Here is a 27,134-nt window from a genome sequence, read left to right as displayed (position 1 = left end):
TTATTATCAAGAAAACCATGGAAACATGGCTAGATATTAGCTCTTAAATTAAACTCTTTTGAGCTGTTTTTGTTGTTATCATTATATTTGTCTAAACATAAGTATCTTTAGTTGTGAATAAGAAATTGAAGAAACCAAGGGTGGTCTAAAAAATTTTTCCATTACTTTATTTATAGATATATATAACTTAAAAGATTGTATTCAGCATCACAAAAGTAATTTTGTGCAAAAAAAAAGCCTATGTAAAAATGCATCTTCAAAGAGCATTTCCTATTTCAGTGACAGAAGTATTGCACAGATACAGATCCCTCACATTGTGATTTCATCGGCAACCCAGATACTTCCTTGTCTGCATCACAGAAAACCTACCGAGGAATTACGCTGATTCTTAGAATCTGTGAGCATTTACAACTCCCTTTATTCCAGATCTGGACCATGTACAACACCTAACCTTTGTTCTAAACCTGCACTGTTTAAAGCCTGTGGATTAACTTATCATGCACAATACAAGTGACTCTACGAATCTACTTTGTACAACAAAATTTCTATTTTTACTTTAATATAAGGTGCAGAAATGCAGTTGCAGTGTACGTATGATGTGTGCGTGCGTGCGTGCGTGAGTGCGTGCGTCCGTGCGTGCATGCGTGCATGTGTGTGTGTGCATCCAGCTGGTTTGTACTTTGTGTGTGCACGTGCAGAATGTGTGTAGAAGTTTATCTGGTTGCCTGACTGCAGCTGCACAGTCATCTGCATCTGTTTGTTCTTGTTTGTGTGAGGTAGTCTCTGTCCGTGTCTCCCCTGAGTATGCATGAGTGCATCTCACAAACACCATCAAGTTAAATTTAGTCAGGAAAATTGGCACAAAATGTGGAATATATTGATGTCATTTTTTATGTAATTTTTAATCTTATATATAACAAATTAAATAAATGGTGGATTAAAATAAATTTTAAAAAAGACATTGTTGAAACTGAAGCTTTACTGCTAAAATCTACATGGAAATAAACACTTTATTTGCAAAGAGATATTCATTTACTTTTTTTATTGTTTATGTGGCCTAGTTTCTACCAATGTAAAATCAGTTTCCAAGTTCACTTCACATTCAGTGTCATTACATAATTATGGTAGGATGATGCATGTGAGTACACTGCTTGTATTCTTTTACTCTTTTCCATCCATCCATTATCTATACACCACTTAATCCTCATTAAGGGGCTGGAGTCTATCCCAGCTGACAGGTTGAAGGCAGGGGACACCCTGGACAGGTCACCAGTCTATCGCCAGTGAATGCAACATGCACTATTTATTGAATTCTATCCATTCTTTTTAAAGACACTACCATTCAAAAGTTTGAGGTTATCTAGGCAGTTTCATATTTTCTATGAAAACTCACACTTTTATTCATGTGCTAACATAATTGCATAAAGGTTTTCTACTCATCAATTAGCCTTTCAACACCATTAGCTAACATAATGTAGCATTAGAACACAGGAGTGATGGTTGCTGGAAATGTTCCTCTGTACCCCTATGGAGATATTCCATTAAAAATCAGCTGTTTCTAGCTAGAATAGTCATTTACCACATTAACAATGTCTAGACTGTATTTCTGATTAATTTAATGTTATCTTAATTGAAAAAAATGATTTTCTTTCAAAACTAAGGACATTTCTAAGTGACCCCAAACTTTTGAAAGGTAGTGTATGTATGAGCATTTATTGTTCCAACACACGGCACCTCTACAACAGAATGGACACCATGAAACAACTGGGTACACAATTTAAAGGAAATGATAAAAGGCTGATTGAGAGTGGAGTCATAGACCAGAAAACACAAGTTAGTTTGTCCACTTTTTGCATTATGTAGCTCCACATCTGCGCTACGTACAGTTAATGAGGTTGTCGGTACTGCCTGTGGATTGTTGTCTCACTCTTCCTGAAGGACTCAGTCAAGTGTCCAGACATTTTGGGGAACTGAATCATGTTACTGGACACGTCCATCGAAAACTGTCTGAATCCATTTCTGAGAGATCAAATTGTGACATTCAAGTGCCTGACTGCAGTCCTAACGAATATCCAGGAGCTTGTTTTCATCTTTCTCTTGTCATCAGTGGCGTTACGTCATTTGTATGAAGCTGCATTTTATAATGGCCTTTTATAGTCACTGGTCAATGTACTGGTCACTATCTGGTCATAGTCCTTTAAAGCCACACCTTAAAAGATGTAGATTGATACAGAATTAGTCACCAACGGAACAGCTCAAAAACATTTTGTGAACTGACTGAACTGAACCCTTTTCTATCCAACAACAATAGATTAACTTTTTTTTATTCTAACTCAGAAAAGACACATACTGTGTTTTTGTTTCAGTGTAAACATGAAATTTAAGATTGTCAGTCCTGAACTTCCATATGTTCTTCTTTTACTTCCTGTTTTCATATGATTATTCATACAACTGTTGAACCAGGAAATTATGTACAATTAGATCCTCCTATGCGCAGTGATTTGACCAGCTTTTCAGTTTCAAAAAGTCATCACCACACATATCAAAGACACAGATCATATACAGGAGGGCAGACAAAACAAAACATTTTTTGCAGTTAAATGTAGCCAGAAATAAAAGAAACTTTGCAACTCATTCAGCCAGTCTGTGCCCCGACATGACTTTCCATATAGAGAATGAACTGAAAACACTCTGTGGTGTGATTTTCCATACTGTATGAACATACATGTGCCCCCGGGTTTCACATTCATTTAGAAGAAGCAGCTTCAGACTGAATGAAGCTTGTTCTCTCTTGATATCACATGCAGCTGCTTCCTTAAAAATCCACAGCTGTGTCTCTTTCCTTCTTGAACAATAGCAATGTTTCTCACCACAGACAGCTTCCTGGTTTCTCCTCTTCTGCTGACTGTGATCTAAGGTTGAGCAGACATTTATTAGGCAAAAAATCCCCTGGTGACCACACAAACACATATAATGTAGTGGGTCATCTTCCTCACAGGAAAAGCTGCACACTCCTTTTGTTTCATCTTCCTATATATAGAAAATATTTAGGATTACAAAACCTTACTTTCCGTGACACAACATTCAGGACTGTACTTTTGAACCCATTTTAAAGCTCAAAACCGTCATCTATTAACATGCTCAAATCCACAGAGTCATAAAGAAACTTTGCCAGTCAATGTCCAGAACAGATTTGCAAAAAGAGAAAGTAAGTATAACTTAAAAGGAAACAGAGATCTTCAGAAAACCAAGATTTAGGACCGAATTAATGGAAGGCTCCATTTACATAAAAGGAGTCAATTTATCTACCAATCTAAAGAGTTTAAATCACACGCAAGATAGAAAAATGTGATTAAAACCAGCATATTAATAAAATATAAAGAAATGAATTAAGAGTTTCATAATGTTTGCTATGAGAGAAAACTCTGAAATGAGTGAAAGTGGCTGTGAAGGCCTCTCAGACTTTATAGTCATTTAGTTTGTTGTTTGTTTTTAATGCACATTATAAACTGATTGTTTGATACAAAGGGGTAGATGACATAAGTTTATTCTTCTTTCTGCTCCCTTTCTTCAGAAGTTTGGAAATTTTTGTTTTTGTATTGTATTGAAGTGGGGGGTTTTGTGTTTTTTTTTTGTCAACAATTTTTTTTTTTTTTTTAAGACAAAGATTGCTTTATTTATTAAAATTTATTAGTGTATGGAAGAGATGTACAACAACAAAATCAATGAAAATAATATCCCTCATAAGGATGATTATGCAATTTTTTTGCAGATAATAGAAAGTTAAGAAACTAAAGAGACATTTGTGTGTTAAATGGTGGTAAGTGCATGAGTGAAAACAGTTAAAAAAACCAGCCCACACTAACTTGAAGGCCTCCTCTATGAAGTTATCTGCAGCTGTTTGCATGTCTGGAGGGGTGAAACTGAAGAGAGATGTGATGCAAGAAGTTTGCTAAAAGTGCGGTCACTGAAATCTGTTTTTGTGTGAGTGCCAGGGGACTGGAAAAGAGAAGTGATTTTTCTGAGAGACGCATCTACAAAAAATTCCCTCCCTTCTATGACAAAGACGTGACTTTTCAAACACAACGTTCATTTACGATTCTGTGAACAACGTGGCAGCACAGATGTAACGCATGAGGCGAACGAGGCCTAAAAAGCAAACATGAATTTGGATACGTTGGGGGATACGTTGGGTAAACTTGCGTCTCCTGCCTCAGCAAAGATCCGGTAAGAAGTTTTATTTTAACTTTTGAACCTAAGCAGATGCTGACACATTGTCACTTTTAGTTCATTAGGTTTTACTGTGTATTAAACAGTGAATATTTGGCGCACAAACTAAATCAGAGTTTCTTTCATTTTTGACAGCAAAAGAGCTTGAAGCTTGGGCAAGGAAAGGCATGTCATTAGGAGAATCAAAAGCATTGCTTTATAAACAGTATAGTAAGATAATATAAACCCAATGTAGAAAGTGTTATTTCACAAAATTGAAGAGAAAATGAGAAGTATCAGATGTGAATACTTCAATTTTCTTTTCAAAGCACTTTTCAAAGCTGAAGACTAGCGTAAAGTTCATGTGTAAGACTTCTGCTTAGCTTGTAATTTTGCAAAATTTACTTCCTCAACATTTGTCTTTTTTTTTGTCTTTTTGTGTTATCCAGGCAGCTTCAGAAAATTGTCCAAGACATCAAGAAAAATGATGGCAGCTTCCTCAATAAACTAAGAAGGTCAGTCTCTGAGATGCCAATTTTTATTGCCCTTTTTGTTGTCTCATATGCTAATATTATGGATGAAAAATACACAACGGAAATATATCTGGAAATGTATGCGTGGTGTAACTTGAGAGAGTCTAGTGATCTAAAAATTCTCCATGTGGTTTACATACATGCATCAGTAGAGAATACCAATTCCTCTTTCACAGTCGTTGGAATAAGAGAGAGAGATACGAAGTAAAAATAGCTAAAACAGATGGCTTTTCTCTCACTTTCCTTTCCTGAAATGAGTCCCCTTAAGACACATAAAGATAGATACTGACACATGCGTTACAGAAGCCATTTATTTTCCAGTACGCCTTTAGAAAAATTATCCTCCTACACTTTTTGGTGTAGTTATACATGTATATGCAAATTAATTCATATTTAATGAGCTTCATTTTCAGATTTGAAAATAACATTTCGGTAAATTTTAAATTCAAAAACAAGTTTCATGGTGATATCTTTCAGTTGTTGTTTTTTTTACCTATAAATAATGGTTTCCAATGGCAGTACTTATAGACACCGATCTATGCAGTTTTATTTCTGTCTATACATCGAAAGCTTTGTTCATATACCATAACCCAGCAGAGCCTGATTTATAGAACATGTATTCCTGAAAACAATGCAAAAACTGTTTTTTGCCTTTTTTTATGATTTATGGAGTAATACAAAGAGATTTCCAAACCCCCCTCCTTAAAGACCTTTGACTCTAATGTATCAACAAAATGAAACAAGAATTTTGAACTTCACCTTATAAAGGTTCCGGTATGTGATCTGGAACTTAATGTACAATGCCGTTCAAAAGTTTGGGGTCACTTAGGAATGTCCTTATTTTTGAAAAAAAAAAAAAAAAGCAGTTTATTTCAATGAAGATGACATTAAATTAATCCGAAATACAGTCTAGACATTGTTAATGTGGTAAATGACTATTGTAGCTGGAAACGGCAGATTTTTAATGGAATATCTCCATAGGGGTACAGAGGAACATTTCCAGCAACCATCACTCCTGTGTTCTAATGGTACATTGTGTTAGCTAATGGTGTTGAAAGGCTAATTGATGATTAGAAAACCCTAGTGCTGATGTCACTGTCTTTCTGTATACAACAGACTGAAAAGCAAACCAGTTCCAAACGTGCCTGCAAGAGACTACAGAGGTAAGAACTGAGTCATCACTAGCGGTGTTTTCACAATAAAACGGCTTGAATGAAGCTGGACAGTTTGAGGTTTTCTCCAGAAGTCTTGCTCAAATGTCCATCCCTGACAGACACTGGATGTGAGGACATCACCCTAAGCATTGCTAAAGACTGTCTTCTGAGTCTGAGATTGCATCTTTTAAAGCTACAGATTTTGAAAATATCCACCTTATTTGTCTGGCTCGTACTGATGAAGAATTATTACTCCGCCAAGGAAGCGAAGCCTCGACGGAGTTATGTGACAATCGGCATTTGTTTATCTATCTGTCTGTCTGTTTGTTTGTCTGTCTGTTAGCAATATTACTCAAAAACGGATTTGGATGAAATTTTCAGGGAAGGTCAGAAATGACACAAGGACCAAGTGATTAGATTTTGGCAGTGATGAGGCTTATAGTCTGGATCCATGGGTTTGTTAAAGATTTCTGTATCATTGCGAGATAACGGCACAGCGTCACTGTAACTATGACAACAAGTGAACACTACATCAGCTGCCTGCTGACCATCACAATTGCGATCCTACCACAAATCCACCGCTGTGGGCTTATTGGGACTTATCTGTCGGAAAGGACACAAGCAACAATTGATCAAATTGTGGGGGTGTTTCTGAGTCCTATCAATTTCAATCGCCCGCTACATATTTAGGCCATGCGATTCGGTTTCCACATAACATACACATGCATAACATATGCCTGTGCTCGGTGCAAGGTCATTTTGTTTGTGGGTACATCTATATTAAATGGCCATATTCTATAGTACTGTGATTTCTGCCACATATCTTTTCAAGATTTCAGCTGTCGGAAATAATACAATGACTGAGCAGCCTTGGTAGAGTCTTTTTCTTGTTTTGACTTGCACTGATCGAAGTACTTTTGGTGGAGTGAAGGCTGTGGATTTGTCCTCACATCTCTCACAGTGAAGTTGTGTTATCAGGAGGGGAATTTTAAACAATATTTGTCTGTCCTTCTGTACAGAAGGAATGATTATAGCAACCAATAACTCTTTCCGTGTCCATATTGTTATAATAGTAGACTCTGAAATACATGAATCTGACATTTATAAGCCCCCAGTCTCCAATTTGTATTGGGCAATTAAGTTCCTGTGTGTAAAAAAGTAAAGAATCTTCCAAAAACCATTACATGTTCACACTCACACTCACACCTACAGTCATTTTAGAAACACCAGTCAACCTACCTATATCTACTTTAACAAAATCATGTTAACTTAAAGTCCACCTACAAGGTTTTAATCTCATGCACTCATTCACTAGAAGCTAAAGTTAATAGGTAGCGCTCAAGTTAACACTATTTTGTCAAACTATCACTTCCAAAGTCAAAAAGTGAACTTTAGCATCAACGTTTTAATGTTTCTTGGTATAAAAACTGCTTCAATTTAAGCTTATTTGACTAATTATAATGATAATGATGCTTATCAAGACAATTAAACTCAAGATAATCACATCAGGAAAGGAAATGTTTGGCAAGGCTCACATCAGCTGCTTAGATTTCAAACAGTTTTAAGCAACAACAACAAATAACACATATAAATGGCTTTTATTTCACTACAGCTTCACTTTGCCATGATAGAAGCTGTCATGCCTGTTAGCTGTACAAATATACAACATAAAAATATTCCAAGTAGCACTTCATCCTTTCCCAGATGTTGTTCTGAGTGCTTAATTATGTGAAGCTTCAGCTCAAACTACAAACTACTGCTGAAAACAGTGATAAAGTGGCTTGGTGAGAGATTACTCAATAGTTCAAGAGGTGAGGAAACACGCTCTAGTGGTTCCACAACAGAGCAGCTCACTTAAAGTCATGGTTTTCTGTTAAAACCAGAAAATGTGCTCTGACACCTGCTCAGTCTAATTTATTTCTGGTGTAAAATGTTTAAAGGAAGCGGTTTTAAATGAAACACACAACTCAAGCATTTTCCTTTACATACTGGAAATCAATTCCAGGCTCAGTATTCAGTTTTTGTTTTGAAATCCCTGAAATCTCTGCGTTCACAGATGACAACGGGGAAGATGATGACCAGCTGTCTGACCCTGACTATGTAAGTTGGACTAAATGTAAATTGTAATTAAACAGATGCTTTGGTTTGTGACAATGAAACATTGGAAGCGTGTTGTTCTCAGGATAATGACATGTACGAGGATCCACGTGAGGATGACAGCTACGAGCCCCCGCCCAGCCACAGAGCCTTCGCCACAGCTTCCTCTGCTTCCTTCCCACGGGGGGAGTATCTCGGTCAGATCACTCATTTGACATTTTTGCTTTGCTGACATTTGCCATTTTTGTTCCTACAAGCACATCCATCCATCCATTATCTATACACCGCTTAATCCTCATGAGGGTTGCTGGAGTCTATCCCAGCTGACTTAGGGTGAAGGCACCCTGGACAGGTCGCAGGCACACTCACATTCACGCCTACGGACAGTTTAGAATTATCAATTAACCTCAGCATGTTTTTGGATTGTGGGAGGGAGCCAGAGAACCCGGAGAAAACACACACATGCACAGGTAGAACATGCATACTCCACAAAGAAAGATCCCAGGCCCAGCCCGGGATATGAACCGGGGATCTGCTAGCTGCAAGGCGAAAGTGCTAACCACTGTGCAGCCCCTTACAAATACATGTCTAATCTTTTTTTAGTTCTTCTAATGATGCTTTTCAAAATTCACACATGTGGAGTCTTGTTCACATGTCTCTCCTTTGCAGCCATCACTGGCTTCCAGGTTCATTTAGATAAACCAACATGTGCACACTGTTGAACCAAAGGCTTCATAACTGTGTGTCATGCAAATTCTAATGTCCTGCTTCTGTTTCTGCTTCTGCTTCTCCTTTTCCAGACAGCTGCCGTAACCAGCCCAGCAGGCCCCCCAGGAAGCCCCTCCGCCCAGGCAAAGCCTCCAAACAACTGCCCCCTGAACCCACCCAGGAGGGGAGTGATGAAGTAAAATAAAACTTTGACTCCTTACACTAGTTTATTTCACCATGTACTGTGTATTGGTAAATACTTTCCAATGACTGTGGGGATGCTGTTATTTTGTAGGAAGACTACATAAATCCAGACGCCAGTAATGATGATGACAACTATGTAGAACCTGCAGAGAATCTGCCTGCCAGTAAGATGCACATCAGAACATAGAGCAGGAAGACTTAATACTATGTAGAATCAAAGCAGAAATGTGGATATGAATGCAATTATGAGAAAAAGCATAAAATAATGAAAAATGTCAAAAATGCTGTCCATGCCTCTCCTCAGATAAAATGTTGCATGATGGCAACAGAGCTGGAAGGGACCACCCAGTGCTGCCTACACAGTTACCAGAGCGTCCTCCCAGTCCTGGTAGGTACAGCACAAGTTCACAAGTACACACTCGCTGCTACTATCATGCAGTCTAACCACATGTTGAATAGATAATCTGAAAATTTACCACAAGAGGAAAAGGTGCAGGTGATCCCACTCCTTTTATACTTATGTTGAATATTACACTGAAATGCAAAAATGTAAATCTTGTGGTGGTGCTGGAGGAAAGATCGAGGGATCGGTAAAGTCAGTAGAGTTTATCCTCAAGGGATCATTAATGTCAGTACATAATTTAATGACAATCAATCTTTCAGTCTGGAATGTAGTGATGGACTGACCAACGTTGCCATCCTAAGAGCCATTCTGCCAGCATGGCTAAAACAGGGAAAAGTGAAGCCTTGTTTGGGATAAATAACAGTTGGACAGTCAGAACCTGTTAGTCACAATGTCCCGGGAAGATACCACTGCATGCTGAAGAACAATGAAACAATCCCATCCAGCACCAGAAAGAGGCTTTTGTGGATCTGATTAAAACATAATTTAATTGTTTTGGTTGTTTTCTTCAGATTTTTATGAAGTCCCAGACAAAGAGGTAGGCTGTTTAATGTCAGTTACAAGTATTTTAATTAGAATTATTTATCTGTGGAGATGAATATTGGTTCATTTTATGGCATATTTACAGGAGAATTCTTCAGCTCCTTCAACAAGCAGGTGAGTTTGGAACTTTCTTGAAACTTTCTTGACTTTACTTTCACGAAATTGGCTAGATATACGATATCATGTGTGAAATACAACCAAGTGCATTTATTCAGCTACCATTTTTAGGTACACTACCGTTCAGAAGTTTGGGGTCACTTAGAAATGTCCTAATTTTTCAAAGAAAAGCAGTTTTTTTCAGTGAAGATGACATTAAACTACTCAGAAATACAGTCTAGACATTGGTAATGTAGTAAATGATTACTGTAGCTGGAAACGGCTGATTTTTAATGGAATATCTCCATAGGGGTACAGAGGAACATTTCCAGCAACCATCACTCCTGTGTTCTAATGCTACATTGTGTTAGCTAATGGTGTTAAAAGGCTAATTGATGATTAGAAAACCCTTGTACAATTATGTTAGCAAATGACTCAAAGTGTGGCTTTTCATGGAAAACATGAAATTGTCTGGGTGACCCCAAACTTTTGAACGGTAGTGTACAATTTTGAGATATACTAAGTTAAATTGCAGTCTTACGCCTCAATATTTATTTGACAGCTTTAGTTATAGGATACTTTGATTTGATATTTAAACTATGGATTAAAAAAAATTATATTTCACGTGGTTAAATATTTAACCAAAGATTTTTTTTTTTTTCAGAAAAGTTTGTAGATAGGTTAAATCCAAAAGAAGTGAAACTCTGTTTTGCAACACATCCAAATGCACATATCAGAAATTCCATTTATGTGGTAACCCTTTGGATATTCCAGCCCCCTTTGTTGGGAACCACTGGACCAAACTGCATATAAAGTAGTTAAAAACTAGCTTTACCTTAACAGTACAATGCTTGTTACTCACTGATGCATCAGTATTAATAATGTACAAGCACAATTAGTTTTACTATTGACACTAAACTGAACTGATAATGCTTTCACTGAAGTAGGATTTTAAATACAGGACTTTATTTTTACCATGTGATATGCATACATCTACATGAATGACTGATCTAAATACTTCTTCCATCAGTGTCCAGTATAAAATGACAGCATTTTAGAAATTGTTTTGACTGTAGACTACTCCTTCATTTCCTTCTGTCTGTTTTACAGATTGTGTCCAATCCCAAGAACACAGTCACATTCTTTACCACCAGTACCAAGCCCCAGGTAGGACTAACAACTTCAGTTCAGAGGTCTCAGAGTTAAAGTCCCAGTACTACACTAACAATGACTTGTTGGTTTTGTAGGGGGAACATGAGGAGATCTCCCCCACCTGTAAGTGACGACTAATTTGCAAAAACAGATGCTTTGCAGAGATTTGATACAATTCACATTAAGACACCGACTTACTGATTTTGTGACTTCACAGGTTGAGGAGCCAACAGGTGCCGATGAATATGAAGTTATCGATCCAGATGAGAGTGAGTATTAAACCATGGAGCAACTGACTTGAACAGACCTTTACCATGAATCATTCAGACAAAGTGCGCCATCCAGAGGCAATTTTGGAAACATGTAGCTGTTTATCAAAATGAACAACATACACACTGTATAAACTGTCAGAGTTAGCACACATATACGGTTACAGTCAAAAATTTGGGCACACCTTCTCATTTAATGTTTTTTTTTTATTTTTACTACTTTCTACACTGTAGATACATACTGAAGACGTCAGAACTATGAAGAACTATGAAGCAAGATAGATGGAATTATGTAGCAAACAACTGTGAAACAATCCTAAATATGTTTTATATTTTAGATTCTTCAAAGTAACCACCCTTTGCTTTGATTACTGCTTTGCAAACCTTTGACCTTCTCTCAATGAGCTTCATGAGGGGATCACCTGAAATGGTTTTCACTTCACAGGTGTGCCTTGTCAAGGTTAATTTGTGGAATTTCTTGCCTCTTTAATGGGGTTGGGCCCATCAGTTGTATTGTGTTGAGCTGACAGCCCTATTTGACAACTGTTAGAATCCATATTATGGCAAGAACCAATCAGCTAAGTAAAGAGAAATGACAGTCCATCATTACTTAAAGAACTGAAGGTCAGTCAGTCTGGAAAATTGCAAAAACTTTGAATGCATCCCCAAGTGCAGTCACAAAACTATCAAGCGCTATGATGAAACTGGCTCATATGAAGAGGAGCCCCAGGAAAGGAAGACCAAGAATCGCCTCTGCTGATGAGGATAAGTTCATCTGAGTCACCAGCCTCAGAAATCACAAGTTAACAGCACCTTAAATTAGAGCCCAGATAAATGGCACACAGAGTTCTAGTAGCAGACACATCTCTACATCAACTGTTCAGGGGAGACTGCATCAATAAGGCCTTTATTTTCAAATAGCTGCAAAGAAACCACTACTAAGGAAAAGCAACAAGCAGAAGAGATTTGTTTGAGCCAAGAAACACAAGGAATGGACATCAGACCAGTGGAAATCTGTGCTTTGGTCTGATGAGTCCAAATTTGAGATCTTTGGTTACACTTGCACGACACAGAAAAGGTGAATGGATGGTCTCTTCATGTACAGTTCCCACCATGAAGCATGGAGGAGGAGGTGTGATGATGTGGAGGTGCTTTGCTTGTAACACGGTTGGCGATTTATTCAAAACTGAAGGCACACTGAACCAGTATGGCTACCACAGCATCCTGCAGCAACATGCCATCCCATCCGGTTTGCGTTTAGTTGGTCCGTCATTTATTTTTCAACAGGAAATGACCCCAAACACACCTCCAGGCTGTGTAAAGGCTATTTGACCAAGAAGGAGAGTGATGGATTGCTGCATCAGATGACCTGGCCTCCACAGTCACCTGACCTAAACCCAATCCAGATGGTTTGGGATGAGATGGACCGCAAAGTGAAGGCACAATGACCAGCAAGTACTCAGCATCTCTGGGAACTCCTTCAAGACTGTTGAAAAACCATTGCAGGTGACTACCTCATGAAGCTCATGGAGAGAATGTCAAGAGTGTGCAAAGCAGTAATCAAAGCAAAGGGTGACAATTTTGAAGAATCTAAAATATAAAACGTTTTGACTTATTTCACACTTTTTTTGTTCACTATATAATTCCATATGTGTTCATTCATAGTTTTGATGCCTTCATTGAGAATCTACAATGTAAGCAGTCATGAAAATAAAGAAAAACCATTGAATGAGAAGGTGTGTCCAAACTTTTGACTTGTCGTGTATATATCTGCACTGTGTTGCTTCTCTAGGTTCCAGTAACAGCCCTGCAGAGGGTCCTCCTCCACGTCTACCCAAACCTTTACCCAGAGAGTAAGCACCTTCACCTGACAATGTACCATCCAGTTACACACAATTAAGCTTTCATCTTTTTAAAAGTATTACAGTTTTTCTCTATTGATAAGACACTGTTCCTGAAAAATAGCACACATTTCCCAAAACACTGCACCCTATTTTCTTTATTAGGACACAATTCACAAAGCGCTGCACACTTGTGTCAAAAGCGCACTTTATTGTCAAAATTTGAACTTTGTTTTCAAAATTAAGACACACGAAGCAAAAGTAGGACACTGCACTGCTAAATACAAAACACTCTTCTCTCACTGTGTTTTCACATGAAGTATAAAAAACGATACAGTTCTCAAAAATGACAACTTAAACACAAATGCATCCTATAAGTGAATCAGAGGGGGCCATTGCAGTGCTTGACTGTACATTACAAAATAAAAATAATGTTAGACAAAAAATACCGAACTGTATTGTACACAGTACGGTATGCAGATATTATATATATATATAGTTCTGCTTCCTAGCGTTCACTTTGTGAAAAATGTGTGCTATGAGTGAAAAATGTGTTTAAATGAGCAAAAAACGTGTTCAGTCTTTTGCAAAAAGTGTGCAAGAGTTTTTGGAAACTGTGTGCAAACCATGAATAGTGTTCAAGGTTTTGACAGCAGAGTCCTGTTTTTGAGAAATGTGTGCAATCAGTTGGTGGCTGAGTGCAGTGAATAGAATTTAGTGTCTTATCAATCAAGAAAAAATGTAACAGAGCATCTGTTCATTTCATTTTTTCTCTCAGGAGGTCACCAAAACCACCTCCGGGACCGGTAAGAATGTCTTTTAATAAACAAAGTGTTTATAAAAAGGAAATACACAAACAATATTTGATATCATCTTTGCTTTACTATATAGTAGTAGTATGATACATGATAAACTGCTTTCTTCCGATATTACGCGGATTTTGTATCAATAGATATGATTAATTTTGAATATTTTTGTTACAGAGGCCAGATTTAAAACCAAGGGAATTTGAAAGTAAGTGTTTCAATTACCTCGCATTATTAGCTACACCATGCAGAGTGAGCATCTAATAAACACTAGAAAACCTGACACTGCTTCTATAAATTAAGATTTCTCCTGAAACCTGATTAAAGCCCACATTACATTTGCTCTGTGGATTCCTCTGCTGCCCCAGGAAGATTTCATTGTATACATTCACACATATGCTGCATATACAGAAGATATCAGTTACATTTATTTCAAACTCATTATCATATGCAGGTTTTTCACACTTATTCAATTTAAAAGAGGATGTAGATGAGTAGAGAGTTAAAATATACATGATAAGCGAACAGTTTTAATTTGTGGAATTTGTCTTCATTTTCTACTTCTTGGTAAACACTGAACAAGGTCATTTTAGTATGTCTGTATTTTCAAAGGCAAATCTCTCCCAGTGGTGCGTACTGAGCAGAAACCTCCTCCAAAGGCTTTTTCACTGGACTTGAAACGACCACAGTAAGAAATATAGCATACAGTCTAAAACTCTGCATTATATTTACACTGTAGATGTGTATGTCTAGCGCTGCTCAAATGAGGAAAATTGCCGTTAATCACAGCTTTGTGCTGTATATTTACTGTGTCTGCTCTGTTTGTGGCTCTCTTGTAGGATTCCTCTCCCACAGTTTACCTTACCAAGTAAGTATATCTCCTCCATGTGTTTCACAGCAGGCTAACAGTCAATTGCACAGGAGTTTGGTATTCTAACATGAAGTGACACAAATTGTTATGTTTGTTGTCTCAGAACCAGCTGAGGGAGGAAGTGTTTCAGCTGAAAATGGGTCAATACACCAGCAGAAGGTGCGCTCCTACGGCAACACAGTGTAAAGATGAGTAAATACTTTCATATCAAGAGTGATTGTTTAAAACTCTGATTTCCATTGTTTTGTTTAGGATGCAGATGTCTATATGAAGCCCTGGTATGCTGCTGCATGCGACCGAAAGACTGCATACGACGTCTTGTTCTGCGCAAATAAAGTGAGAATCTTATTATTGAGAAGGGAGAGCACTGTTGTTCTTTAAGCTGAGCAGTAGATTGATTATAGCCTGTTTTCTATTTAAGGATGGAGCGTTTATGGTGAGGAAGAGCTCTGGTCAGGACGCCCAGCAGCCCTATACATTAGTGGTGTTTTATAAGGGTAGAGTGTACAACATCCCAATCCGCTTTATACCCAGCACTCAGCAGTACGCTCTGGGAAGCGAGAAGAAAGGAGAGGAGGTACAGCAAAACACTTTTTTTATTTCTCATTGTGACTGTTAATATAGAGCTCTGTCGATTTTGTTCAATTGGCCAAAAGTGCATGAGTCACAGAAAAGGTCATGTTTGTCTGTCCAGGAAGCTGTTTAGTATGAGTGTGGTAATCTTGTACAGTAGACAGGACCGGATACCAAATAGTTAATTTTACATTTAAATAGTTCAGAGTTTAATTATTTGCACTGCAAAATAGCAGAAAGACCACAGGACACTGAAAGTAACACCGTACATGGACAGTTTAGAAGGTTAGAAGCTCCTTCAGGTGGTATGAGGGAGGTTTTTACTGCAAATGTGATCACATATAATCCTTCTTTCCGGTCACCAGCCAAATATTTTCACCTCGTTACAATCAGCAAAGCACGGGTTGGATTAATAGCATCAACTGTGACTCCATTTGATTCCAGTGTCCAAGTAGGACATGGCAGCATGGCTGTAGCTGGACACTTAGGAAATGAGTCACTTTGCATCATCCCTGGCAGCTTATGCCTGTAAGATGTGATACACGGCACTGTTGGATTAGTAGAAGTTTGTAAACTTCTAATACTAGGTGTTTCTGAAGGCACTTCACAGTGTAGGGATGAGGACACTCAAATAGTGGCAAACAGTAGATATGTAGTACTGGAGTACAGAAAACACAGCGCAAAACACTCTACTGACTACATTACTTATATTACACTAGAGTATTGTGCTATACTACAGCCAATACTCTATCAAATTGTAATTTGGATATGAGATTATGGATGGCAGGGTATTTTGAACAGCTCGATCAGGACAAGTTAAGTCCTGCTCATTGGCACAGAGCCTCAGATAGAGAAATTCAGTGTGAAACTGCAGGACTTGGGGTGAAAGAAAATAATTCAGTGTCATTCAGAAGTAAATATACAAAAAAAGTGTTGATGTTTTAGCAATCAGGTTTAGCTGAATGAGAAGAATGGATGACTTTAAACGACTTAATGAGTGCCGCCTCTTAACCATTTTTAGAATTTGTGTTAAAAATAATTTAAATGTATTTCAAGTAGCATATGTAAAAGTTATGTAAAAAGTTTAGCCTATTTTTGTAATTATGTCAACTTTATCTGGTTAATTTATCCACATCCTTTTTGTCAGTATTTCAGCAGGGTCTCCCACATCATTGAGAACCACCAGAGGACTCCTCTGGTGCTGATTGACAGTCACAGCAACTCCAAGGACACCACCAAGCTGTGCTACCCTGTCAAGCCCTAGATGACCTTTACTGATTGCAGACAGTCCAGTGATTGGAGCTGTACATCCCAATCTGCTGGGTTTACTGTCAGATTGCTTCTTACAGAAGTCACTGGGGCTGTTGCTCTGTCACATACCATCTCACTGGCTCAGCTTAGAATGAGTTACATTAAGCCTGAAGTTACAGAGGTTTAAAACGCACACAGAATGGTAATTTAGGCTCGATGGCTGTATCAGAACAACCTCGGGAGTTGCCCATTCAGGTGTGTAAGAGAACATCATCAGTGCGGACAATGTCAAGTCTTCTCAGCATGCACTGGGGCAGAGAAATGATCATAGTTTTCATCATCAGACCACAGCTCACTCAGAAGATAAAGGCATTTCAGTGATCCAAACAACACAGGTTCAAACCCATCTTAAACCTTTAACTGCAGCTAGACTAGTGTGACAGCAGCAGCCCCATTGTCTGAGGCTTTTCGCCTCCTTCATGCTGGATTTTTCCTGCATTGCTGGCCAAGCAGAGCTAAAATAGCACCAACGCAGAAGACTTTTCAACTTGTTTTATTAAGATGTTTTTTTAATGCTCAGTCAGTAAACAGTGTAATAAAATATATGCGAGGAATGAGTGAAGGAAGCACGTAGACAAATAAGTTGTTTATGGCGGCGTTACTTTGGAGCGTGAAAGCTAAAAGGTTGTATATTTTGTCTGAATAAAACTGTTTTCCTGTTTTGTACAGCTCCGCTCACATCTTCAGTCATAACAAATGCCACCAGGAACTGACAAACGGATTCATTTATTCTCTGTTCAACAAGTAATGCTTTCATACTCATGCACATTTGTTGCATAACAATAAATTCCAGGCACTTGGTGAAAATTCTCAGGTAATATTTTACAGTACCTCTAGCGGGAGTATGTACAATTATAAATCTTTCATCTAAATTGAAAAAAAGTATTACAGACACTCCAGAAACAGGGATTCATGCACAATTTAGGTACATCTGTCCAATGGTCCTTGACTGACAAACGCACATACACACAGGGGCCACAGTTCCCATGGTGTGGATACTGAGGGATCACGGCTGCATAAAGAAATGTGGAGCCACAGAAGGACACTGGTTGAGATTGTCGTAGGCTTAGGCCTGATAAGGTGAGGTAACAGGAAATATAAATCCTCCTTTCATAGTGCAATTAAAAGATAAGTTTATCATCATTTCAAGTCAAAAGAGGAAACCCACTAAAGGAAAAGAAAACATGATCAAATCATCTAGGCCTCTTGATGTCGAAAAAATCCAGATTTCATATGAAATGATTTAGTCGGTGTGTCACTGACATCACAAAACACACGATTACTTTTTAAAATTTGTCGTGTCTTCGGAGATAACAGCACCCACTGGATACATGCATGAAAATATACGTCTTCACTACATTTCAACATAATTTGGAGTTTATACAAACAAAGAAATTACAAATATACTAATTCTTCTAATGGCCCAAAAAAAGCATAAAGGAAGCATATAAAGACTAAACATAAGAGTCATAAATAAATGTTGAATAAAACAGCTTATTGTCTTCTTTACACACAGTTTTGGTATATCTGAGTAACTTGTGGGTCTCTGTGTCCCATTCCAAAAACATAAATATGACAGCTACCACACTGCATAGCCTACCCGTACATAAACTGATCCATAAAAGAGATGGTATGGCAAATATACATATTACAGTGTTCTATTAAAAATTCCATACGACAGTGTACTTAAATCACCTTAAATAAAGCTATTGCGTAGACAAAATACAAGCAATTCAAAGAACTAAATTATCAGCACCACATCCATGTGGCTTTACAAATAATGACTCATCTACAAAGAGTCTGTGTCAAGCTACTCAGACAGGGAGAGGGACAATAGGTAAAATTAAAATTACCCTGAGAATGTGAACCCTCCAGGAAGCGTGATTTGATTCTCCTCAAAACAAACAACCAATCATAATTAAGACTTTAAAAAAATGGTTCCATTATTGTTTTGTTATATTGCAAAGTCACCTTTTTCCAGGCTATTTTTCATCCAGTGTGTGCGACATTTAAGAGTTTTCACAGTTTGGCCTTTTCCACTCCATCAGATGTCGCTGCCGATGGGTCATCCACATTTGCTGGCTTGTAAAGGCCCTGCCGCAAAACCAGCAGCGAAACTTCAACTCGACATCCCTGCTGGGAGAAACAGCACCAACCACTTCGTACTTTTTCCTTGTCAACCTACGAAGTTTCAACTTCAAACTGAACCTCTCCTGTACAGAGCTTTTACCCTGCCACGCAGTTTCAGCTTGGGCATCCTTTGGATCGTTTGTCCTAGAGGCCTCTCTGTTCAAAGCTGAGAGAGCGTTCAGAGTCCTGCGTGACAGTACGACCTTCTTCACCTCTCCTCGGTACCTGTTGACGACCTCCATGATCTTGGCCACCTCGGGGATGTCAGCATCTGGATGATTTAGCACCACAACAGGCTGGTCTCCTGCTGGACGCTTTACCAGCTGAGAGGGATTTATGGCTACTAACTTCAGGGTCCTCTCCACGTCTTTTGGGACCGGCTGCCACCGATGCCCAGAGGCTGGCGAGGGCTCCTGTTGGATGGCTTTACCTGGGGACAAATGGATGCTGCTGAGGAGATCTGGGCAGGAGTCCAGGGGCACTTCTCTGTCTGCCATCCCTTCAACACTCTGGCTACTCTGCTCTGCAGAGAGAGCAAGGCAGGAGTCTTCAATGTTTACCTCACCTGTAAGATAAAAGGAGTAAAACTTCAAAATGCTTTGCTTTGAATTCAGCATTTAAACTGAAAGTTCAAATATGGCAGGAAAATGCCAATGCATGTTAAATCTGTAATCATTGTGTCTGTGTAGGAACTATAATTTGCCGTCTTACCCTGTGGTGCAGTAACACGTTTGGAAAAGGGGGAAGACATGCTGCTGCTGTGAGGAGTCACTTCATGAGCGGGTGAACTACTCTTTTTGTCTGACACATGGCAGTCGGTGCCACTGTGTGATGTTTGGAACTGCACTTTCTCGGGGTACATCTCTTCTTCAGTCACTGATGCAGCTCTCAGATTTGCCTGGCTTGTGCTCTTGTCAACTTCAGTTTGCAACAGCTGCAGTGATTTCTCTTCGTCATCTTGCATTTCTTGACACGTTGACGGCAAGCCTTCAAGCACCACAGGCCTGTTTGTAGTCATATTCTCAGATCCCGTAAGGTCTGCAGCGCAGCTTGGGGTGAGTTCTTCTCCTGGCCTTAATTGTAGGATTGAACTAACAGCTTCAGATGAGTCAAGAAGATCAGTCTTGGAACCTTTAATCCATTTCTTCTGATGTGCTTCTGGTGGCTGCACTTTTGGAAGAATCTGTACCACCTCCTCCATTGCTGTATGAGGATTTGAGAGTCCACAATGTCCATCCACTGAACCACCTTCTGATGGAGACAAAGAGCTTTGAGACACCCACTGCTTCTCCTTCACAGGGTTCTTCTTCAAAACAATCTTTAAGGGCAGTCCTGGTGATTTTTTATCCGTTTTTTTAAATCTGGTCCTTCTTTTCCGTCGTCGTTTTCGTCTCTTGATTTTTGGTAGGGCTTTATGAATGGATGTCTGCTCTTCACTGTCATTTGTCAACTTCAGATCACTGGATATAAGAATCCCATCACCCTGCATAGGCCCCTCCAGTTTTTTACTATGTTCCACTATTTCCAGATCAGTCTTTAGTTCCTGATTCTCCCTGTTTTCCTGCATTTGAGTGCATGGCTCACTATAGACCGACAGTGAAACATCATTGTGTAGTTTGTTTTCAGCCTGTGGACAGGATGCATGATCGTTCAAATTTGACTGACATCCATTTTGGTCGACTGCACACTGAGCATCATCAGCAGCACTTTCTGGAGAAACAGCTTCCTCCGACATCATTTTCAACCTTTTCGCATAAGCAGCACCGTTCTGAGCTACAGTTATCTTGTTCTTTACTGTAAGGACAGTGAGATCTGACGAGTTCGACATGATGCCATTCTCTGACTTGGGGTGAAGATTCATATCTTGAGGGACATTTGACAAAACAGTTTTAAGAGCCTTGGTCCATTTCTGGTCACCGGTTTCCCCTGTGACTGATTTCATCAAAAACTGTTGCGTCTCCTCAAGTGTTGTTTGTGGATCTGACAGATGGCAGTATTTATCTAAGAATTCTCTCCCTGGCAGAGAAAGGCAGTCCTGTGTCAGCCAGCACATTTCCCTAACTGCACTTCTTGTTAATCGGGGCTTCATTTTGGGAATAGTATCATTTGGATTCACTTCTACAGAATGAACCCCCTTCTTCTTCCGCCTCAGGTTACTATTCTGGCAAGCATGGACAGCTTTAATGTGCTTTGTGATCAACCACTTATGAGATGCCTCATAGGTACAGTGTTGACAACGTAAAGTCTGAGTGGTTGACAGCTGATTCTTGTCCTTTGTGTGCAGCGGTAGATCAACATCCTCAGCTCCTTCCATGTCCAAATTATGTGCATACACGTGCTCTAAAAATACTGTAGCGTCACCTGTGGAGAATTTCTGGCACACTTCACATGAGTATTTGCCATTGGGACAGTGGCACAGAGTCAGGTGTGCACTGAATTCAGCCCATGTGCGTTCAACATTGTCATTACAAATGCAGCAACTAGAAAAAGTGTCTTTGTGGCTTAACAGATGAACCTGAAGGTAGGAGAACTCGTGTGTACTAAAAGTACACATATGACAGGAAAACACTGGCGGGCTCCCTCTGTGTTTTTCCTCAAAATGTCTCACCAAGTCTTTGGGAACATATTCCAAGTTGTCCTTGCATTGAGAGCATGTGAACCTGAGTGTATTTCTGCTGTCATTTGTCCTATGGTGACTTTGTTGTGCTTCTTGGGGGGCCTGCTGTGATGAAGGCCACACTGTGCTCTGCTTCCACGCTGCTGGTGTCTTCTTTGGTCCACGCTTATCTGCGCGTTGCATAGCTGGGGGCTGAGCGGCTGCCTTCCTGAGGTGCAGCCGTTTGTGCCAATCTCTGTTCTTTTTGGGGCGCCGTTTGTTATCTCCTGTGGAGGTAGCTGCGCAAATATCCACCGAATCCATGGTTTTGCAGATTTCTGAAAACACAAGGGATGAACAAATAAAACATACAGCCTCAAATCAAAAGTGCTTCTTCCAAATACATTCATATTTGTTGTGTTTTCACAGAATTCTGCGTGTGTTTAACAGTGAGTCCATGTAAAGAAGCTGCATTCAGTGTCCTACTCTGCATGCTACTACTGCAGGTCCACCTGTTGCTGGTCATGGTTCAAAAGTCTCAACGTGGATGTGAATTCATCTCACTCAGATCATGCACAAAATCAGTACCCTTCGATTCTTATCATCCCCCAGGAGCACAAAAAAAAAACAACTGCACTTAATCTCACCTGCTAAATACACGAACTTCATACCATTCATAAAACACACAAAAGCGCTTCGGTGGTCGGTGAATCTCAAAACTTTAAATAAAAAATAATAACGAATGCACCAAAACTAAAATAAAGTAAGCTAGCACTTTGTAGCAGCAGATTAATCGGGCAGCGTGCGGCCATTGTGCAGTTTGACTGGACCACAACAAAGTGTGAAGACAGCCTTTGTAACGAGCGACGGACGCCTCGGGAGTGAAGTCACGATAAAACTAGCCGAGCCACGGAGCTTTAGAGCCGCTTAGCTTTCTCCTGAAAACGCGGATAGTAATTTAATACCGGAGCTAACCGTTCAAACTGAGTTTTGAATTAATGTGACGCACAAGAGCTTACAAAGACGAAATAACTTGAGGAATACAAAGCGTGGCTGCAAAGTTACACCAAAGCCGCTTTTAAACCCCGAACCGAGTTGATACTGCAGATACACCCGCCCGGGGTGGAAATTAGAAATAAAGCTGGAGTTGTGGGTGTAGTTGTGTCGGTTTTTACCTTTTTCTTTTGTGGAGCGCTTGACAGCTCAGCGAGTGGCAGCCATGATGGTTTCATCCGGGGACTGCAGCCTGTGAGCTGCTTTAGCCTTTAGCCTGGTGCTCTGCCCTGCCGGGCTGCTGCTCTGCACACACCGAGCTCACAGCGGTGATGTAGCGGTTACATGGACTCCTCACACACGGCAGGACAACAACAACAACCTGAACATAGTGTACAATAACACTGTAGGCAAACACGACTTCCACAACTAAGTCTGGTTGCACTAAGGTAGCATGAATAGACTTCATGTCAGAACTGCACCTTCAATCCTGCTTATGGAGTGTAAACACCTGCACCGATCTTCTCAAATATTACAGTTTTTCTCGATTGATAAGACACTAAATTCCATTCACTGCACACAGCCACCAACTGACTGCACACATTTCTCAAAAACAGGACTCTGCTGTCAAAACCTTGAACACTATTCATGGTTTGCACACAGTTTCCAAAACTCTTGCACTCTTTTTGCAAAAGACTGAACAAGTTTTTTGCTCATTTGAACACACTTTTCACTCATAGCACACATTTTTCAAAAAGTGAACACTCGGAAGCAGAATTGGGACACTGTTCCAACACTGCTGTCACAATTAAGACACAATAGGTCAAAACTGAAAACACTTTTGCCAATGAACTGCACACTATAAAACCTGCTGGGAAACAGAATTAGCTGTTCAGTATGCAATCTGTTGTTGAGGTCAGCACATGGTAAGGATGGTGCATAAAGTAAATAGTTCCAGGTTTATTGTGGTTTACATGGTATGTAAATGTTGTTTGTCACTTCAGTGACATGTCTATACTGGAACAATACAAGCAGTCAGAAATGTTCTGAGAATACTGTAAAAAATCTAATGCATAATTCTGGTTCACAAATTCTAGTAAAATTACAGAAAGTGTACGTAACTAACTTTTTCTCTGTTTTGTGTGCATTTGTTCCTGAGAATTTTTCACTTGGATTCTGATGATACACATGAATACATCTGGGACAATGTTACTTTTCATAGAGGACTATTGATTCAGGAATGGTTCACAATATGAACCCTCAAGTTGTTGTGGTTTTTCTGCCGCCATATTCTCCCTTTCTGAATCTTGTAGAAGAATTCTTCTCTACATGGAGGTGGAAGGTATATGAGCAGCAGCCATACTTTGGGAAAATCTCTTGCAGTCACTGGTCTTGGCATGTGGTGATGTTTCTGTTGATGCATGTCAGAGTTGAATCAGACACACTAGGTCTTTCTTTCCACGTTGCCTGGCCAGAGAAAACATAGCTTGTGATGTTGATGAGATCCTGTGGTCTGACCAGGCTGAAAGAATTGATGCAGACGTGGTGTAAATATCTGCATACTGTACTGTGTACAATACAGTGCTGTATTTTTTGTTTAACATTATTTTTATTTTGAAATGTACAGTCAGGCACTGCAACAGCCCCCTCTGATTCATTTATAGGATGCATTTGTGTTTAAGTTGTCATTTTTGAGAACTGTATCATTTTTTATACTTCATGTGAAAACACAGTGAGAGAAGAGTGTTTTGTATTTAGCAGTGCAGTGTCCTACTTTTGCTTCGTGTGTCTTAGTTTTGAAAACAAAGTTCAAATTTTGACAATAAAGTGCGCTTTTGACACAAGTGTGCAGTGCTTTGCGAATTGTGTCCTAATAAAGAAAATAGGGTGCAGTGTTTTGGGAAATGTGTGCAATGTGTCCATGTCAATAGAAGCTGCCACACAAGCAGCTTCTCCTGCATTTTATTTCCATCAGGAATGAGGAGTGTCTAGGTGATGATGCTTGGTTGTTAAAATATGCTGTCGACCTTGGCAGTATAAGCGTCATTCCAGAACTGGAGGCCATTTTCGTCCCACCCATCAAATTTCAAATAATTCATGTACGAAATACTAAAACATGTAGTTGTTGTGCAAATTTACTTGTCCTGAAACCAAATCTAATAAACTAGGAGAAAAGAATGTTTGGAAATATTTTTTAAAATACCAAATAAGTCTGGAGTTCCCCCTAAAATGCCATTTTTCTCTTGTTCAACCCCACTGTTGACCAAATTGAATCTCAAATAAAACATTTAAAATTAAATTTAAATCTGCTTTTTTGGTATCATTTGTTTCATTGATGTCTATTGCAATTGTGGGAACATTTTTTAAACTAACATAATATTTTAAATAACTATTATGCATTGAAGGTGTGTCTCACAACATGCACCCAACCCTGTTAGCATGACCTTTTTCGCTGGTAGGAGAAGAAGAAAACAGTGAATCACGCGATATGCTGGAATTGACATCATCAAGCAGTTTTCAAAAAAAATAGGTAGAGCAAAGCCATGTCCTCTCTTCTGTTTTCCATATTTTCAAAGCAATATCAGCTTTGACTGAATGTCTCACTCTACCTCACACAACCCTATTATGCATATTGTCAGAAAAAGACATTCGTTTTACTTTTTTCTTTACTGTTTTCCATCAGTAAGTTTGTCCTCTTGGTCAGCAGTAACATCTAGCTAAACATCTACCTTCTTCTCCTGAGAAAAAGTTAACATTAGCATGGATTAGCAACCCTGTTACTGTGATTAGAGTAGGGTTAGCAAACAACAAATGGAATGGAATAAAAATGGTACCATTGATGTGTAAGCTGAGCCAATTAAGCCTTTCATAGTTTATTAACCTATTGATGAATATGTAGCACAAAATTGCAAAAGAGAAGGTTTATTTTTCAAAAAATTTAGTTTTAGTTAGTTGTGTAGCTGCGACACTGCTGACAGACTGCCCAAACATGGAATAAAAATGTTACCATTGATGTGTAAGCTGAGCCAACCAAGCCTTTGATAGTTTATTATTTATTATTGATGGATATGGAGCAGGAAACTGTAAAAGAGAAGGTCTATTCTTCAAAAATTTTGAGGCCCAAATGTCCTCCAATTCTGGAATGACCCACATATATACACTACCATTCAAAAGTTTGGGGTCACTTAGAAATGTCCTTATTTTTCCAAGAAAATCATTTTTTTTTCAATGAAGACAACATTAAATTAATCAGAAATCCAGTCTAGACATTGTTAATGTCTGTTCTAACTGGAAATGGCAGATTTTTCATGGAGGGGTACAGAGGCCCATTTCCAGAAACCATCACTCCTGTGTTCTAATGCTACATTGTGTTAGCTAATGGTGTTGAAAGGCTAATTGATGATTAGAAAACCCCTTGTGCAATTACATTAGCACATGAATAAAAGTGTGAGTTTTCATGGAAAACATGAAATTGCCTGAGTGACCCCAAACTTTTGAACGGTTGTGTATATATATGTGTGTATGTGTGTGTGTGTGTGTGTGTGTGTGTGTGTGTGTGTGTGTGTGTGTGTGTGTGTGTGTGGGTGGGTTTAGCATACCAAAACATGGGGCCCTAGCAAGTGAACGCCAGACGGATTTCCCAGCCACCGGACAGACGATCACACGCTGGTGGCCTGCTTTAGCTGTTCGTTGCTGTGTGGAGGAGGCAGTACCTGACACTGTAGCATAGCATAACCCAAAACTGCACATACATACCTATAGATAAAAATAGTGCAACATCAAGTTTTAGGTTAGACATAACTGCATGACTGAACCACAGCAGACTGGTTGGTATGCATGGTCAGCTCAGTGTCTAAAAGCAGCAAATTTGTTTCTGAAATGAATCCTTTGACGTTGTACCTGGAGTCTGCTGCAGCTACCCTCCCAGTTTGCTCTGATTATCACTGTGGCCACTGTGGACTTCCGCATCTGTTCCAGTTGTTCCTTCAGCACCTTCTCATTCCTCTCATGATCCTTCTTCCTGATGTTTTGCCAGCTGATGACACACTTATCACAACTGCCCTCCTGTGCTCCACCATTGTATCAGGGTTCGTTAGCCAGCAGCTGCTTGTTAATCTGAAACCTGAAGTCCCACAGGATCTCAGTTCTGTCGTTCTCAACCACTTTGGGCGTTGAGTCCCACAGGGACTTCTAACTCATACTCCAGTGAGCATTTGGAGTGTCTCAGAAGCATCTTTGCACAGCCTGCACTGTAGGTCCGGTCTACATATAACATATGTAAAAGTTCGAGCAGGTATGTGACTCGTTGCTGTTCCAAACAGGTACAGTTCTAAATGTAAAATCCATTAGCTTGCAAAACACTGGAGAAGTGAAACATTGGGTTACTTCTGTTGTGCCACAGAGAAGCTGGACGACCTCTGGGTTGTTCCGGCACTTCACAAATTATACTAACTCAGAGTGAAGGGCTGCTCCTTTTAGTTCAATAACACCTATAAAAATAGCCCATTGGGCCTGAGTTCGGTAATTGTAACACACTTTATTGCGTTTAGACAACAGGCTACACACCAGTGACCTTTCAGTGATTGTTAATAAGTCTCGACTTGTATTTGCAAGTAATAAAAAATAAGCTTCATTTGTGAACTGT

At 39.3% G+C, this 27,134-nt stretch overlaps 2 protein-coding genes across 3 annotated transcripts in view; one reads left to right on the top strand and one right to left on the bottom strand.

The window, feature by feature from the left end:
* The window catches only part of blnk (B cell linker), a 29,435-nt gene extending 11,997 nt beyond the window's left edge, over positions 1-17,438 (top strand). Inside the window, exons 1-22 of one of the 2 annotated variants that reach the window (XM_023276670.3) lie at positions 41-4,227; positions 4,659-4,724; positions 5,859-5,905; positions 7,953-7,996; positions 8,079-8,190; positions 8,794-8,897; positions 8,997-9,069; positions 9,210-9,293; positions 9,821-9,846; positions 9,937-9,965; positions 11,058-11,114; positions 11,195-11,222; positions 11,317-11,368; positions 13,161-13,221; positions 13,988-14,015; positions 14,193-14,223; positions 14,628-14,703; positions 14,855-14,883; positions 14,990-15,045; positions 15,139-15,222; positions 15,308-15,463; positions 16,607-17,438. In XM_023276670.3, the coding sequence (XP_023132438.2) occupies positions 4,163-4,227; positions 4,659-4,724; positions 5,859-5,905; positions 7,953-7,996; positions 8,079-8,190; positions 8,794-8,897; positions 8,997-9,069; positions 9,210-9,293; positions 9,821-9,846; positions 9,937-9,965; positions 11,058-11,114; positions 11,195-11,222; positions 11,317-11,368; positions 13,161-13,221; positions 13,988-14,015; positions 14,193-14,223; positions 14,628-14,703; positions 14,855-14,883; positions 14,990-15,045; positions 15,139-15,222; positions 15,308-15,463; positions 16,607-16,723 (1,425 nt within the window). In that variant the 5' untranslated portion in view covers positions 41-4,162 and the 3' untranslated portion in view covers positions 16,724-17,438. Of the gene's footprint in view, positions 1-40; positions 4,228-4,658; positions 4,725-5,858; positions 5,906-7,952; positions 7,997-8,078; positions 8,191-8,793; positions 8,898-8,996; positions 9,070-9,209; positions 9,294-9,820; positions 9,847-9,936; positions 9,966-11,057; positions 11,115-11,194; positions 11,223-11,316; positions 11,369-13,160; positions 13,222-13,987; positions 14,016-14,192; positions 14,224-14,627; positions 14,704-14,854; positions 14,884-14,989; positions 15,046-15,138; positions 15,223-15,307; positions 15,464-16,606 lie in introns of those variants that run through there. The other variant, XM_023276669.3, reaches the window with a different exon arrangement.
* Positions 17,439-17,480: 42 nt separating this feature from the next.
* LOC111572833 (zinc finger protein 518A) lies at positions 17,481-22,812 on the bottom strand. Its single transcript, XM_023276668.3, has 3 exons — positions 22,672-22,812; positions 19,612-21,834; positions 17,481-19,465 (listed from the first exon to the last, which is right to left on the bottom strand). Exons 2-3 carry the CDS (start codon positions 21,818-21,820, stop codon positions 18,780-18,782), a joined length of 2,895 nt encoding a protein of 964 aa, XP_023132436.2. The 5' UTR covers positions 21,821-21,834; positions 22,672-22,812; the 3' UTR covers positions 17,481-18,779.
* Positions 22,813-27,134: the final 4,322 nt, after the last annotated feature.

Source organism: Amphiprion ocellaris, chromosome 16, assembly GCF_022539595.1.
Source record: "Amphiprion ocellaris isolate individual 3 ecotype Okinawa chromosome 16, ASM2253959v1, whole genome shotgun sequence".
Taxonomy (NCBI): Eukaryota; Metazoa; Chordata; class Actinopteri; family Pomacentridae; genus Amphiprion; species Amphiprion ocellaris.
The sequence above is the reverse complement of the archived record's forward strand: the minus strand, read 5'-3'. Positions and strand labels throughout refer to the sequence as shown.